General features: G+C 42.2%; 1 protein-coding gene across 2 annotated transcripts in view; it reads left to right on the forward strand.

Annotated features, from left to right (window-relative positions):
* Positions 1-8,339, forward strand: part of KLHL14 (kelch like family member 14) — a 241,383-nt gene extending 233,044 nt beyond the window's left edge. The window contains exons 9-10 of one of the 2 annotated variants that reach the window (XR_004538464.1): positions 4,517-5,168; positions 5,430-8,339. Coding sequence is in view for 1 of the 2 variants with exons in the window: in XM_033934959.1 (XP_033790850.1) it covers positions 4,517-4,657 (141 nt within the window). In the remaining variant the exon portion in view is untranslated. Of the gene's footprint in view, positions 1-4,516 lie in introns of both variants that reach the window. The other variant, XM_033934959.1, reaches the window with a different exon arrangement.
* The last annotated feature ends 6,891 nt before the right edge of the window (positions 8,340-15,230 follow it).

Below are 15,230 nucleotides of genomic sequence, written 5' to 3' on the forward strand. Positions count from 1 at the left end.
ATTTAAACTGAATTCTAGCTTCAACAGGGAGCCAGTACAGTTTCAGCATATATGGTGTAGTTCTATCCCCTTTTTTTCAATCCGGATATAAGCCTGATAGCTGTGTTTTGCAGTCTGTAATTTACACAGTATAACGTTGGGCAATCCAGAAAAGTAATATTACAACAATCTACGTATGAATGATACGAACAGAGATTGTACAAATAAAAGAAACTGATAATGATCAAAATATTTCCTGATCCTCCTCAGTTTCCAGAATAAACAAAATATTTTTTTTAACCAACTGAGTAACGTGGGGTATTAGTGATAAATTACTATCAAAAAATACTCCCAAAATCTTGATGACTGAAACCACTGGATAATCCATATTATCAATCATCAGAAACTTATCATAAAATCCTGATATAAATGTTAAACTCTTGCTCTATCCCACCCCCAGGAATGCTGTGTGTAGATAAGCTCACTCGCGTATCAGGCTGGAAGTTTTATTAGGGTTACCATATTTTACTACGGAGAAACCCAGACACATGGCCCTGCCCTGTTCTGCCCCCCAGCCCCGCCTTGTTCTGCCTCCAACCTGCCCCATTCTGCCTCCAGCTCCCTCCACCCCACAAGCATTTGAAAATGGTAAAATATGAAAAAATATTGAGTAACATAATTGAAGGACGTGATGATGGAAGGTGGCAGAGATGAGAGATCAAGGGATGAGCCATGAAAGAAAGACAGGTGAAAGGTGAGAAGAGAAGGTGAAAGGAATACTAGTGAAGAGATTCCTGAATTCAGCGTGCTTGATTATGAGGCAGAAAAGCTGAATAATGAGAGAGCTGAAGATAGTGTACGGAAGAAAGAACAAAACCAGAATATATATTTAAGTAATTTATTTTTACATATCTTTTAATCCTCTTAGGTTAGCCAAAATCTTAAGGTTTATCTCACAGTGCGGCTAAATGGCAGGTATAGGTTCTCAGTCAAAAGACTAATGGCAGGATGCACAAAGCTCCAGCAACCCAGTAAAAAAATACCAGGTTGGGAGTGATTTTGATTTTACAGGACATGCTCAGCACATAAGACCATAAGAATAGCCTTACTGGGTCAGACGAATGGTCCATCAAGCCCAGTAGCCCGTTCTCACGGTGGCCAATCCAGGTCCCTAATACCTGGCCAAAACCCAAGGAGTAGCAACATTCCATGCTATTTGTGCTGAGGAACTGTGCCTGGCACTTGCACACAAGAACTAAACGGTAGCTCTTCTGCGCAGACCCAGTACAGTCTTCGATTGCCAGGGCTCTAGAGCAATTCATTTTTGTGTTTTATTTTTTGCTTGTTTCAGCTGTAATATGGATGTATCTGTTATGCGTGTGTTGTAGAGAATGAAACGGTGACAAAATTTATCACCGTCCCGTCCCCGCGGGATTAACCGCGGGGAAACCATCTTCAATGTCATTTTTTAAGGAAAGAGGGAAGAATCAGAGTATGAATGGCCACAACCACTGACCCGCAAGCTTTGCTTTGAAGAATGCTGGTGTAAGAAGGACCGAGGTTGAAATAGACACTAGAAAATGACATGGGATTATTTCCCGCGGTTATCCGTGAGGACGGGAACGGTGATGAATTTTGTCACCGTGTCATTCTCTAGTGTGTTGTGTGAGTGTGTGTCCTGCACCTAACAGCTGCATTCTGACATACACTCACACTAGAGATGCACAAACAGCAACCAGTAGCTCCAGACTTGCTGGAAAATTTTGCCTGGTAAGAGGTGGGCGTTTCCTTCTGTGCATTACAAGGAATGCCCATTTTAATACTAATGAGCTCCTTGTAAGGAGTTCCTTGTAATGCTTCGATTAGTAGAAGCCCCCAAGAACCTTTTTGAGCATCGGAGGCTGAGATGCCTTGCAGCTAAAACTGGCTTTTATAACCAGTCTTACTTCCACTGAAAGCTTTTGAGAATCTTTCTCCTAAGAAGGGGAATGTCCTTAGTTCATAGAGCAGACTTAGCTTAGTTTATAGAGCAGACCTTAGCTTTGGTAACCCCTTCTCTATTTAGCACAAAGCCAGACTGTCCTGGATTCAAACGCATACCTACTGGTGCTACTGTTTAACGTTAAACAATTACTGCTTTAATTGTCGATTGCCTATGTTTGACTTCCTGTGTACTGCCTTGAGTGAATTTCTTCAAAAAGGCTGTAAATAAATCCTAAAAAATAAATAATCACATGGAAAATGAAAGATTAAATTCTGGCATTTTTCCAAACTTTCTGTTTATACTCAGCTTAGGATAAGTGGGGACTCAAAGCAGAAATGGGATAAGAATGAGATGAGAGAGGATGATGGGACATGGGCAGGGAAACAGTAAAAGTGGGGAATGAGGAGCCGAGAAGTGAGTGAGAAAATAAGAGGGTAGGATTATATAAAAAGAAGAGGTAGACGATGGTCTAACCCAGTGGTCTCAAACTCAAACCCTTTGCAGGGCCACATTTTGGATGTCTTATTAAAGAAATGACAATTTTGCATGAGATAAAACTCTTTATAGTTTATAAATCTTTCCTTTTGGCTAAGTCTTTTTTTTTTTTAGAAAAAAAATCATTTTTATTTTTACTTTAAGATAATGTACATATAAACATAAGAATAGTCAGACTAATAGTCCATCTAGCCCAGTAGCCCATCCTCATGGTGTCTAATCCAGGTCACTAATACCGACAAAACCCCAAAAGTAGCAACATTCCATGCTACCGATCCAGGGCAAGCAGTGGCTTCCCCCATGTGTGCTAGCTGTGTTAATAAAAATGAATAAGTAAAAAGAGAAAACGGAAATAAGGTATTATATATATTTTATAACTAACTTTAGATTTCAAAACATGCTTCCTCAGGTTAGGAAAGAATACCATAATAGCAGTATATCATCCTGACCTGCGGAAGGAGGCCTTGGCCTTTGAAAGCTAATTGAAAAATACATTTAGTCCAATAGAATGGTATCATTTCCATTTTTTATTTATTTCCATTTGTTAATTGATAATGTAGTGGTTTGAGTGCATCAGTCTACTATCTTTTGGCTAAGTCTTAATAATAATAATATTGTAATTTATAGCTGAAGAGACATATGATCAAGAAACTTTTATTTACTTTTGTGATTATGATAAACATACCGAGGGCCTCAAAATAGTACCTGGCGGGCCGCGAGTTTGAAACCACTGGTCTAACCCATCCTCTGTGACTTGGGAAAACTTGCTTTGCTAGGAAGGGGAGATGACAGGGCTTTGAGGGCTTATGCAATAAAAACTGTAGGAACAAGTTTCAAGTTTATTAGCTTTTTAATATACCAACCATCAACAAGTATCTGGCCGGTTAACAGTAAAATTTTAAAAAGAGAAAGAAAGAAGAAAATAAAATAATAAATATTTAAAAATAAATAGAGTGAACATCAAAGACATTAACTGGACAGACTTGAAAGTGAGGGGAAAAGGGAAAGGAGGGGAAAAGTTACATATTTTGAGAAGAAAAGGAGAAAGTGGGAGTAGTATAAAACATATTGGGTAGGGTCGCTTTTTTAAAGCGGTTGGTTGCTTAAGAGAGGAAAAGAAAATAAGAGAGAAGAAGGAAAAAAAAAAAAAGATAAGAAGAAGAGAAGATAACTCTAAACACAAGCGAATGCGTCACGAAATAAAAAAGTCTTCAGGCTTATCTTGAATTTATCTAGATGTTGTTCATCTCGGAGTTGCTGTGGCAGAGCATTCCACAACGTTGGAGCGGCTACTGCAAAATTTATTTTCCGGGTGTAATAGAAATCTTTTATGGAAGGAATTAGCAGGAGTTTTTGATCTGTTGACCTTTAGAGTACGTGAAGAACAGTTGAATGAGATTCCCAAACTGATAATTTGACCCAGTCTTCAAAATCCTTTCTGACATTGGTGGAGCATGCCTTGTGGCCATGCTGCTTATAGAAGAACTACTGGGGCTGTTCCTAAGAGGTGGGCATGGTGCATGGAAATATTGATTTGATTTCCTCCCCATATCCCTCGTTAATCTGACTCCTAATTATCTAAAGATGCTGTTGATCCCACCCTACTCAGCTCAGCCATTGTTGCAACAATTCTTGACCAGTGGCCACACATCCTGGCTACCGCTGGGCCTTACCTCTGGCAGCTAGATGACACTGTTGAGATTTAGTTGATACTCACTCCTTCCTGCCTTCTGTCCCCCAGGGGGCTCCATAGCATCACCAGCCCCAGCCATCCTGGGAGATAGATGTCCAGCCCAAGATATGAGTCCAAATCTTCAATATACTAGTATACAAAATTGTAGCACTGCTACTTAGCCACAAAGCTGGTCCTAAGGGGAAAGGTTTAAAGGCAAAACCCCAGTGTTCTTTTCATAAACATGATTCCCCTATTTTGACTTTAAGGTGTAAGCATTCTTTGATAATTAACTGTGCCTATAAAGAGGTGGAATGTTTTCCATTGGAAAGTAAATTTTGTTTGCTTTTACCATCTTAAATTTTTATTTTAATATTGTGTCCTAGGGAGCCTACAAGTCTTCCACCATTTGCTACAGCCCTGAGAAAGGAACCTGGACAGAGCTAGAAGGTGATGTGGCAGAACCACTAGCAGGCCCTGCCTGTGCCACCGTCATACTGCCAGCCTGTGTGCCATACAACAAATAGCACCTAAGAAATGATGAGACACTGTTAAGACTCCAGAAAGTAAGGACAGGTGACATAAATCATTTCAAACAAGAGGATTTCTTATGAAACATAAAAGAAGCAGTGCAAACCCTGCTTGAAAAAGGACGACCTCTAGTGGACCAAAACTGGACCTTTCAAACCAATTACTGGAATCCAATAGAATGTCACACAATGACTAATTCCTAACATTTAGGGCTAGTTTTAGCTCTTGTGTGTGTGCAGCATTTCACCTAAATGTCAGCCAGGAGTTCAAAAGCTGCCACTATTACAGAAAGCCTGCAAAAGACTATGCATCAGCTCCAGTCTTGGTTTCCGCCTATGCAAGAGCTTTGAAGTCATTTCCACCAGTGCCAAGTATGACAAAGGTGTGAAGTAACAAAGTGCTGCTGGGTAGGGAAAGCCACCAAGTTTAAATAAGTCAAGTCTTCTAGTCACCGCACAAAATAAGATATCCTTTATGTGTCTTTGTGTCACAGAACTGCACAGCCAGGTACTAAAATCTTTAGCATTTTATTATACTTCAGAGTACAAATCCTTAAGGGCCCTATTTGTGCATTTCTTTACTTTTGAGGTTGTTGTTCACTAATTTTCTGGTGCAAAAGATTCAGTCAAAAACTATTTTATCATTTTAAAAAAAGGAAATCTGTATCCCAGTGAGGTTTTTGTTCATCTTTCAGATGGTACACATCTCCAAAAGGCACCAAAGGAATTTTTTTCAGAATGTAATTTATCCCTTGTTCTTTATATACAGGTTTCATTCAGAACATTAGTCATCAAAAGTCGATACTGGGAAATGCCAACACCACCAGACCTGTACCTACATCATAAGGACTCAAATCACATTCATGCAAACATTCTATTAAACAAAAACGGCGCAGACAAGCAGGACACAGTAATTAAAATATTTAAGAAGATAAAGATTCTTTTCATTTTCAAGAGACTAAGGGCTCCTTTTACGAAGCCGCGTTAGCGGCTTTATCACGCATGACTTTTAATCACGCGCTAACCCCCGTGCTAGCTGAAAAACTACCGCCTGCTCAAGAGGAGGCGGTAGCGGCTAGCAGTTTAGCACATGCTATTACGTGTGTTAAACCGCTAATGTGGCTTTGCAAAAGGAGCCCTAAGAATATGTGTGTTCAGACCTCCTGTATTAATAGTTTTGTTTTTTTAATAAACTCCCTATGCAGATGGTTCCCATATTTCTGTATATACATCAGACCTTTGACCTTGCAGTACTGTGCCTCCTTCAATAACTGCCCATAAATGGCATAGTAAATGGTGTACAAGTGCATTAAATGAAATGGAATAGAATAACTCCTCCAGCCCTAAAATGAAAATAAGTCATAAGCTGGAGGGGAGGGGAAGGTCTGTCCTGTTGGTTGTAAAAGTGCCTAAAGTGACCCTGTGCTGAAAACGAAGGAAGCGAGAAGGAGGAGCAGCAGTGGCAGCGATCCCAGTCATTGTAGACCATATTTTTGGAGCTCTTAGTATTTGTGTACAGCCATCTTATTGAGAAACTGTATTTATTCACATTCAATATATGGTCATATTTTCAGGAATAAAAATGCAAATACATATTTGAGACACCTAACAATATAAAGAAAATGTAATTGAAAGACTATGCATATAATTAACAAAGATAAATCCTACTTGCAACAGACTGCTAAAAAGTTCCAAAATGTAAAAGGATGATTTTCTGCTGAAATTTGCAATTATATGTGCTGTACAGTAAAAAGTAAACCACAATTTGCTTTGCTAGTAATTTGACTTCAGATGTTGTCTGTCTTCAAAAGGCAGTAGTCTCTAGCCAGCCCACTATAAGAATATTGTACAGTGAGTGTGTTTTGCAGCATGTCATAATGGAGGGCTTTGCTTTGTTTCTCCTCCCTGCTCCCCCCCAAAAAAAAAAAACCATAAAGGACCTGATTCTATAAATGGTGCCCTAATTGGGGATGGCTAGCTCAGTTCTGTGCAGAACTCAAAATTGAATAATGAGCATAATTGGTATGGTAATTGACCATGCCATTAAAAGCTCATTTAAAAAAACAATTAATTAAGAGTTCCATATAGAACTCAGAGCAGCACCTAATGACGCCTATTTCGAGGCACCTAACAATGCCTACCTCAAAATTGAGCATAGTTAAGGGCAAAGAATAGGCATTGTATGACAGGTGACATTAGGTGCCAGGAAATTAGGCCAGAAAAACTCTTACCTAACAGGGCACCTAGCGATGCCTAGGTCAAGTTAGTCACCTAGTGGTTGATTGACAACCAGGTTAAGCAGTGCCTAGGAATTTATAGAATCAGGCTCAAAGAGCCTGATTCTCTTTAGGATGCCGATCTCGGTCGATGCTTAAGAGGCCATCAATCGCATGTCAGTCACGCATCGGCTTCCTAAAGAGAATCAGGTCTACATCGCTGAACAGACACCTTAAATATAGGCCAACATTTTGCAGATCTACATTTAAAGCATCTGTTGTGCATCTGTGGAGATGTGTAGGGACGCTTAAACTTGCCCAAGGCCACTTCTGGGCGAAACCACGCCCACACCCCACCTTGAGTGTGCTTAAACGTCCCTACGTGTCTCTATAGATGCGCGACATACAACTACAATGTAGGCGTCCTTCCCTCTTTTTTAAAAAAAAATCATGCGTCCCAATTGACTGAGAGACGGCAGTAGGATGCCTACCATCACCTACTATTGGGCAGAATCAGGCCCAAAAAGTCTAATTTAGTAAAATTTTGAATTTAAAATTATGCACTCAGCCACAGTAAATTTTCAGAGACCAATGTAATAGGCCTATAGATACTAGTTTTATTTTTCTGTTTACCACCTAACATTGTGGCAAGAAAATGTGAACAGTCTTTTGTCCCACCAACATTCATCTGCCTTTGCTGCCACCTTTCTATTGGTTTTCCTATAAAACAAAAAGAAAAATTGTTTGTTATGAAATAAACATTGAATACCTAGGGCCACTTGCTCAGCTTTAAAGCAGAGAGGGTGAATGCAAGTGAGTGCATGAACTTCTGTTTAATTTTTCCTATGTGAAATATGAATGGGGAAGAAAGCATATCTTCAGATCCTTAAGTATCTAAGTGCCAGATTCCAATCTTTAATAACATGTGAATGTGCCAGGGATTATATTTGCAGGAAAAAACAGAAACAGGTTATTCAGTTGTTCAAGGCATACTTTATCCTAAATGTAAATCTTCTGCATTCATCTGTATATCACCCACGTAACAAATTTCAGTCAACATCATTAAACAGAATAATCAGTTTTGTTTTCATTCTTCTGTTGGAACCACCAGTTTACAAGAACTCTTTCCTAGTAAGAATTGTTAAATGAGGCAGCTGTGGTGGACACTGACATGGGTTGAAAGATTGCGTCAGTATCATTTACAATATAGTCACCTGTCTCTTACTAATAAGATGTGCAATCTATCGAGCTTTACTTTGACAAAAGGTTATTTGCTCGTTCTTAAAAAGAAAGAAAAGAAACAAGGTAATTTAAAGCATTTTATGAGAATTTATGTATAAAGCTTTCTGTCTTACAGGAAGACATCACAAAGGAAGGAGCTATGACTAAATAGACCACAAAAACTGTAAATTTTGTACAGAAACAGAATGTGTAAATGAAGCTTGCTTGTAGGGGAAACTTTAAATAAAACTTTATGGATTAACTCAACTGTGCCATATTTCAGTTTATAAATACACATCTAAATCTTACAATCTCCGAGGACCAGCAGGCATTATATTTTCACATGTGAGTGACATCATCCACAGAAACTAGTACGGACACTACCTTTGAGCCACTCTGGGCCCTTTTTCCCCCCAGCAGCACCGATTGTTTTTGACCTAGTTACTCGAGCTCACCAGGCCATTGAGCCCTTTGATATTGCTTGTCCATTTTCAGCTCCATGTCAAAGAGAGTACCATGCAGCTTTAGGAAATGTTCTCAATGTAATCAGACCATTTCAGGCTCTGATCCAAATAATTGGTGTATCCAGTGAACATTAGAACAATTAGCTATGCCCTCTGTCTCTGTATTCAAAAGAGATTATTCAAAGCCCAAAAACTTAAGTTCAAAAAACTTTTTGGTACCACGTCGGCATCAACATTGAGCATGGCAAGGAAAGCGGAACCAGAATGTGGAGGGCCATAATCAGAAACATCTAAGTCCAATTTGGACCTAGGGTGCTAGTCGTCCATAGTCGACACTGGTAAAATGCCCATTCTCGAAAAGTACATCTAAACTATTACATTTATTGAAAATCATCTATCTGTACATACAGGCGTTTAATCGTCCAGACTGCCACTACATCTATCTTTATACCGCATTCTCGACCAAAAATTCATCCAAGTCCCAAACGCCCAGAACAAGACCTTTTGGATGTGGGAGGTGCCACCATTGTGATGGACTGGCCACCCAGACATGGCAACAGAGCACTGCTGTGAACTTCACAAAAAGGGTGCCATATAAACATCTAATCAGAACTCCCTTATAGGTTATGATGAGCCGCCTCAAAACCCACTATACCCACCTGTCTACAACCCCAATAGTCCTTATGTCTGCAGGAGGCGCCTATATGGCAATACAGTAGGGTTTTGGTAGGTGCACATGTTCCACCATAGATGTAGTAGAGTGGCTTATGGGCTTGGGTCCTCCTCTCTATGGTTCACCAGCATCCCCCCCCCAGGCTATTTAAGAGACCTGTGTGCAGCTCTACTAGGCTTTCCCATACTAGGTGCTGATGTTCTGGAGACGGGTATGTACATTTTTATTCTGATCTTTGCAGGGGTGTGAGGGGGGTCAGTGGACACTGGGGTGGGGTGTAGGGGTCTTTACTTTGTCTCTGCAGTGATTATCTGGATACCTTTGGGGCACTTATACCTTCTCTTCACATCATCTAACTCACAACGTATAAGTTTCGCTTAGGCAGTCCCGTCAAATATTCGATTATCCCTGCAGGATGACAAAGTATGTATGTATGTTTAATTTGCAGTCAAACCTCAGTTTGCGAGTAACACGGTTTGCGAGTTTTTTTCAAGATGAGCAAAACACTCCAGCAAATCGTGCCTCGCAAACCGAGTTGTGGCTCGATTTGCGAGCACACACCCCACCCCCGCGAACCGGCATGCCCCCCCACTGCAATCCGGCACCCCCCCCCCCCCCCGCCTGCCCAAACATAAGTCTTTACCCCGATCTGGCACCGGCACGCAACACCAACCCACAGGACATGCCAGTGCCCGAAGATCCTGCCTCTTGCCTGGACTGGGCCTTGAACATCTTCGCATACTCAAGGCCTTCTGGCTCCCGCTCCGAGAATCTTGAAGAGAGCAGGAGCCAGAAGGCCTTGAGCATGCACAGATGCTCAAGGTCCAATCCAGGCAAGAGGCAGGATCTCCTGACACACAGCACCAACCTACAGGACGTGCCGGTGCCAGATCGGCGTAAGGACTTGTGTTTGGGCAGGCGGGGGGTGCCGGATCGTGGGGGAGGTGTTAGCGAGCGGGGGGGGGGGGGGTGGAAGCGCGCCAGTGGCCTCAGGGGTAGGGGTGAGGTGCAGCAGCACCAGTGGCCTCGGAGGGGGAAGGGATGAATCAAGCGAGTTTCCCTTACTTCCTATGGGGAAACTCGCTTTGATATATGAGCAGATTGGTTTACGAGCATGCTTCTGGAATGAATTATGCTCGTAAACCAAGGTTCCACTGTATTTGATATACTGCTTTTCTTTACAATTATTGTCAGATCAAGGCGGTTAACACTAGGTGCTTAAAAACTTCCCTATCTTCCCACAGGGGCCATGGCCTTCCCAAAAATTGGCCATCAGAAGAGTCAGTTATGGCTCTACTCCCCCACCTACCTCCTCCCAGTTGTAATTTTAAATCTTTGGGCAGCCGCCAAGCAGTATCAATGAGCAGGACTGCCCCAGAACCTTTCATTCTGCAGCATCCCGCCTACACCTACAGAAAATTGCTGAAGAATGAAGACTTCCGAGGTAGGCCTGCTCACTGATACAGTGTGGTGGCTGCCCAAAGATTTAAAATTACAGCGACCATAGAAGGTAGGTGGGGGAGTTGGGAGCTGGAGAGAGAGGTCATGCCATAGGATCCTGCTGGGGCTAGGGAGGAGCTTTTGGGCCCAACCCCCAAACAAGAAAGCATTCTGTTGACTATGCCAAATGAAACCACCTATCAAGCCATTTTTCTGGACATCTAGCGAGATGTTTTTACCTGCTGTGTGCCCAGAGTTCAAGGGAACATGCTAAGAGGTGTGTTTTGGATGTGCTTTGCGCAGGCTAGACTTGGATGTCTAGCGGGGATAAACAAACCTTTTGCAAAACGTCCTGGAGACCTCTTTTGGAAGCATCTAAGTGCTAAAAAGGTACCCAAAGTGACCAAATGACTACTGGAGGGATTAAGTAATGTCCCGCGTACACACTCCTCCACTGATAGCTCCCCCTCCTACCCTTAAAAAAATCTGAATGAAAGAATACATACCTGTCTCGAGTACAGCAGCACCTAATATGGGAAATCCTAGTAGAGCATCACATCAGTGTTTTAAGTAGCTAGGTGGGTGGGCTAGTGAACCATATAGAAGAGGAGCTAGACCATTACCACTCTAACCACTGCATTTATGGTGAAAAGCGTGAGCCATATAGGTGCCACTTGCAACCATGAGAGCTATTGGGGTGGTAGACAAGTGGATATAGTAGGTTTGTGGGAGGTTTTGGAGGGCTCATCAGAAATTATAAGTAGTATATGTATATCTGGCACCCCACTTCTCTGTTAGCATGTCTGTATGGCTAGTCCATTAGAATGGTGGCCCCTCCCATATCTAAATGGTGATGATTTGGATCTGTCTAACTTGGACGGTTTGGTAGTCAAAAATGTCAACTAAAGTTAGATGTCCTGGTGGTCTAGATCAGTGGTTCCCAACCTTGTCCTGGAGGACCACCAGGCCATTCGGGTTTTCAGGCTAGCCCTAATGAATATGCATGAGAGAGATTTGTGTATCATGGAAGTGACAGGCATGCAAATCTGCTCCATGCATATTCATTAGGGCTATCCCAAAAACCCAATTGGCCTGGTGGTCCTCCAGGACAGGGTTGGGAACCACTGGTCTAGATGTTTTGGTGGCCAAGAAGTCCAAGTAGGTGATTAAAAAAAAATAATTGGATGTCCCATTCAAAAATGAAGTTTCTGTACTTCCAACTTTGGGCATTTAGCGGGAAATGTCCAAGTCGGACTTAGACGTCCTTTTCAAAAATGGCCCTCAAAGCTTATTTGGGGTAGGAGTGGGGGGTAATGCAAGCGCTCTTCAGTTACAACCCAGAACAGACTCTGGGCTTGGCCCCAGATTTATGTCAGGTCCATGCTTCTGTTGCACAGGAAAGGCCATAATCCTGTTCTAAGAGGAGTATCGTCCCCTTAGTGACATCACAAAATGAGCTGTGTTGTTTATGAAGCTGTTGGGGGGGGGAGTAGCATGATGGCTCATAAAGTCATTCATACATGTAAGACATGGAGCAATAGTGAGACTGAAAGCCTAGACCAGCAATTTCTGGTGGACCAGGAACGGATGAGACCATAGAGGTCCAAGTAGCTGAGTGTAAATTATACAGGATAGGAGGCACCTCCTAGGGAAGCATACCAGGGAGCAGGCCTCTATGGCAGGTCTTTAGGAATACATTCGGATTGATTTTGGAGCATGCTGAGGAGTTTCCTAATTAGTGGCTTGAGATGTCTACTTGACCGGCCAGAACTGAAGTAAATAAATCAATAAATGAGGGTCAGACTGTCTAAGCTCCAACACCATGGTAAAAAATATGGTGGGAGCGATTTCATTTTACTGGTGATTCTCAGCTCAATAGCATGCAAATTATATGCATACTATGTGTGTGAAAAATCTCTGGTAAAAGGAGGGGAGGAGCTGTGCTCAGAAGAAAAATCACTAGCACAGCTTCTCTTGCCTGGCTGTCAAAAAAAAAAAAAAGCAGCCCCTGCTCTCTCTGCCTGAACCGGCAAGCAGGAAGAGCAGGGGCTGCTTTTTTAAATGGGTGCAGCTGTAGTGTGTGCATAGCACACACACAAGAGCTGCGGTTATAACTCTCCCCCCCCCCCCCCCCAACAGCAAGCTTCCATCTGACAACCCCCTGCCACACAAGCCTTGTGGTCTAGAAGGCATCCCCATTCCAACCCCCCTTCCCTCCCCCCGGCAGTCTCCCACAACCTCCACCACACAAGGCTGCTTGTCTAATGGGCTATCCCCACCCTCCAAGCCCTTTAATACCTTTTAAGAAGACCGGCAGAAGAGGAGCTCACTCACTCCTGCTGACAGGCTCACTTATTTATGACAGACCTTCTCTTTCCCAGTGCATCCTGGGATGCACCAGGAAGGGTCCTAAGGCCCTGATTGGCCCAGGCACCTAAGACCCCCCTTCCTACGGGAGGGGCCTTAGATGCCTGAGCCAATCAGTCTTAGGATTTTACCTCCCAGTGCATCCTAGGGTGCACCAAGAAGGGACCTAAGGCCCTAATTGGCCCAGGTGCCTAATGGAGGACCAATCAGGGCTTTAGGCCCCTCCCCAGTGTATCCCAGGATGCACCGAGAAGAGGAAGGCCTGCCATTTTGGAAGAGGCGGACCTGCCAGACAGAGGGAGTGAGCTTCCCTTTAGCTGGTCTTCTAAAAAGGTACAAGGGGAGTTCGGAGGGGGGGCAGCCAACTAGATCACCAGACTTGTGTGGTGGAGGGCTGTGGGAGACTGTTGCGGGGGGAAGCTTGCCATGGGGTTTATGTGCGCAGCTATTGTGTGTGAGTTGTGCCCATTAAATAAAAGCCTATGACAGGAGGGAGTGGGCATCCCTCCTGCCAATCTTCTGCATGGGGTGAGGGGGCACTAGACTACCAGACTTTTTTGGGGATACAAGGAATCGGGGCTGGTGGCAGGTCTGAGCCACTTTATTTTCCTGTCAATGCCTGAGCCAATCAGCACTCAAGCACTGACAGGCTACGACAGCTCAGACCCTGCCAGTACATATCGGCCCTGATTCCTCATATAAGGAGGGGCGTTCCTTTTTAAGAATCACCTAGAAAGCTCATTTTAATATTAATGACCTCATTAGACTACAGTTTTAATATTAATGGCCTCATTGTACTATATATGCATAGTGCAATCAGAGGCTGCAAAAAGCACAGAAAAAAACATGGTGAGCTGTTTTAATAATCGGGCGGTAAAATCCATGCATTTAACAATGGTTTAGTGCCATCATTAAATGCATGGTGACTTTAGAGAATTGGCTTCTGAGACGGGAGTTTCTAATCTGAAAGTGGAAGTAGTTCTTCACATTGTTTGTTTATATTCTGCTACACATCAAGGCAGATAATAACCATACATAATAATATAACATTGGGAGAAATTCAACAGAGTTGCTGCATGACTTTATCCCTTCTGTTCTCTGTTCATAATCTTTGGTTTTTGTGCTTATTCTTATGCAGCCTTTTTCTGTTTTAGGTGTCCAGTTAATAAAAGCAGGCTGCCTGTAGATTCTGGCAACATTTGTTCCAGGTTTCTTTCTTTTTTTTTTTTTTCAAGCATCCCTAGAGTTTTTAACTCTGATGCTGTGTTTGCCTGACCAGGCAGGATATTCCTGAGCTTGGCCCTGGTCACAAACATATAAATTCTTTGTGTGCCCTTCTTCTTACCATCCTGGGCAGCTGCCTAGACCACATCAACAACCAGGGGATTACAATAATATATCTAATAACAAATATGCTAGTTTCCCATCTAAGTGTATTATTCTATAAGTACATGTTTCTCTTGAACAGCATATATTTGTAAGGACAGCTCACATGCTTATAACACTGTGCAACAGAGGTTTTGAGGCATGAATTGTAGTGGGTGTTCTATAGTGATTTGGAGTCACTGAATTCAAAACTGACCTTAATTTTTTGATATAACCCTCTGACTTTTGGCAAAAGAGCATTATAATGCAAAAATTAACATTTTCACTATATTTTCTAATGCTTGGAGTAAATGTTATAACAATCTGAAATATTAAAACAGTTTGCCTCAAATTAGATTTTTAAGCTAAAGTGAGAAAAGTGCATGGGTAGCACTGAAGAATGTAATCGAGAATTTTCTGGGGAATAGGAAGGCACCAGACTATGTCCAAATGATGGGGACGATGCTTAAAGCATTCTGTAATCTCAAATGCAACATGTCACTAAAAATTAATTTTCTCCACTTGCATCTGGATTTTTTCCCTGATAATCTTGGTAGTGTTGGTGATGAACACGGGGAAAGGTTTCACCAGGACATTGCTACAATGGAGAAACGATATCGGCAGATGGAATTCATCAATTCTGGCTGACTATTGTTGGACATTAATTAGAGATGCTCCTAATCTCGTTTATAAATGCACGTCAACAGAAAAACGATTCTAGAAAATAATATTTATAGGAACTCTTAAATCGATGCAATGCATTACATTATGACTTCTCATGTTATAAATATTTACGATTTGCTCAAAAATTTTACTTGATAGGA

Source organism: Geotrypetes seraphini, chromosome 2 (genome assembly GCF_902459505.1).
Source record: "Geotrypetes seraphini chromosome 2, aGeoSer1.1, whole genome shotgun sequence".
NCBI classification, from domain to species: Eukaryota; Metazoa; Chordata; class Amphibia; order Gymnophiona; family Dermophiidae; genus Geotrypetes; species Geotrypetes seraphini.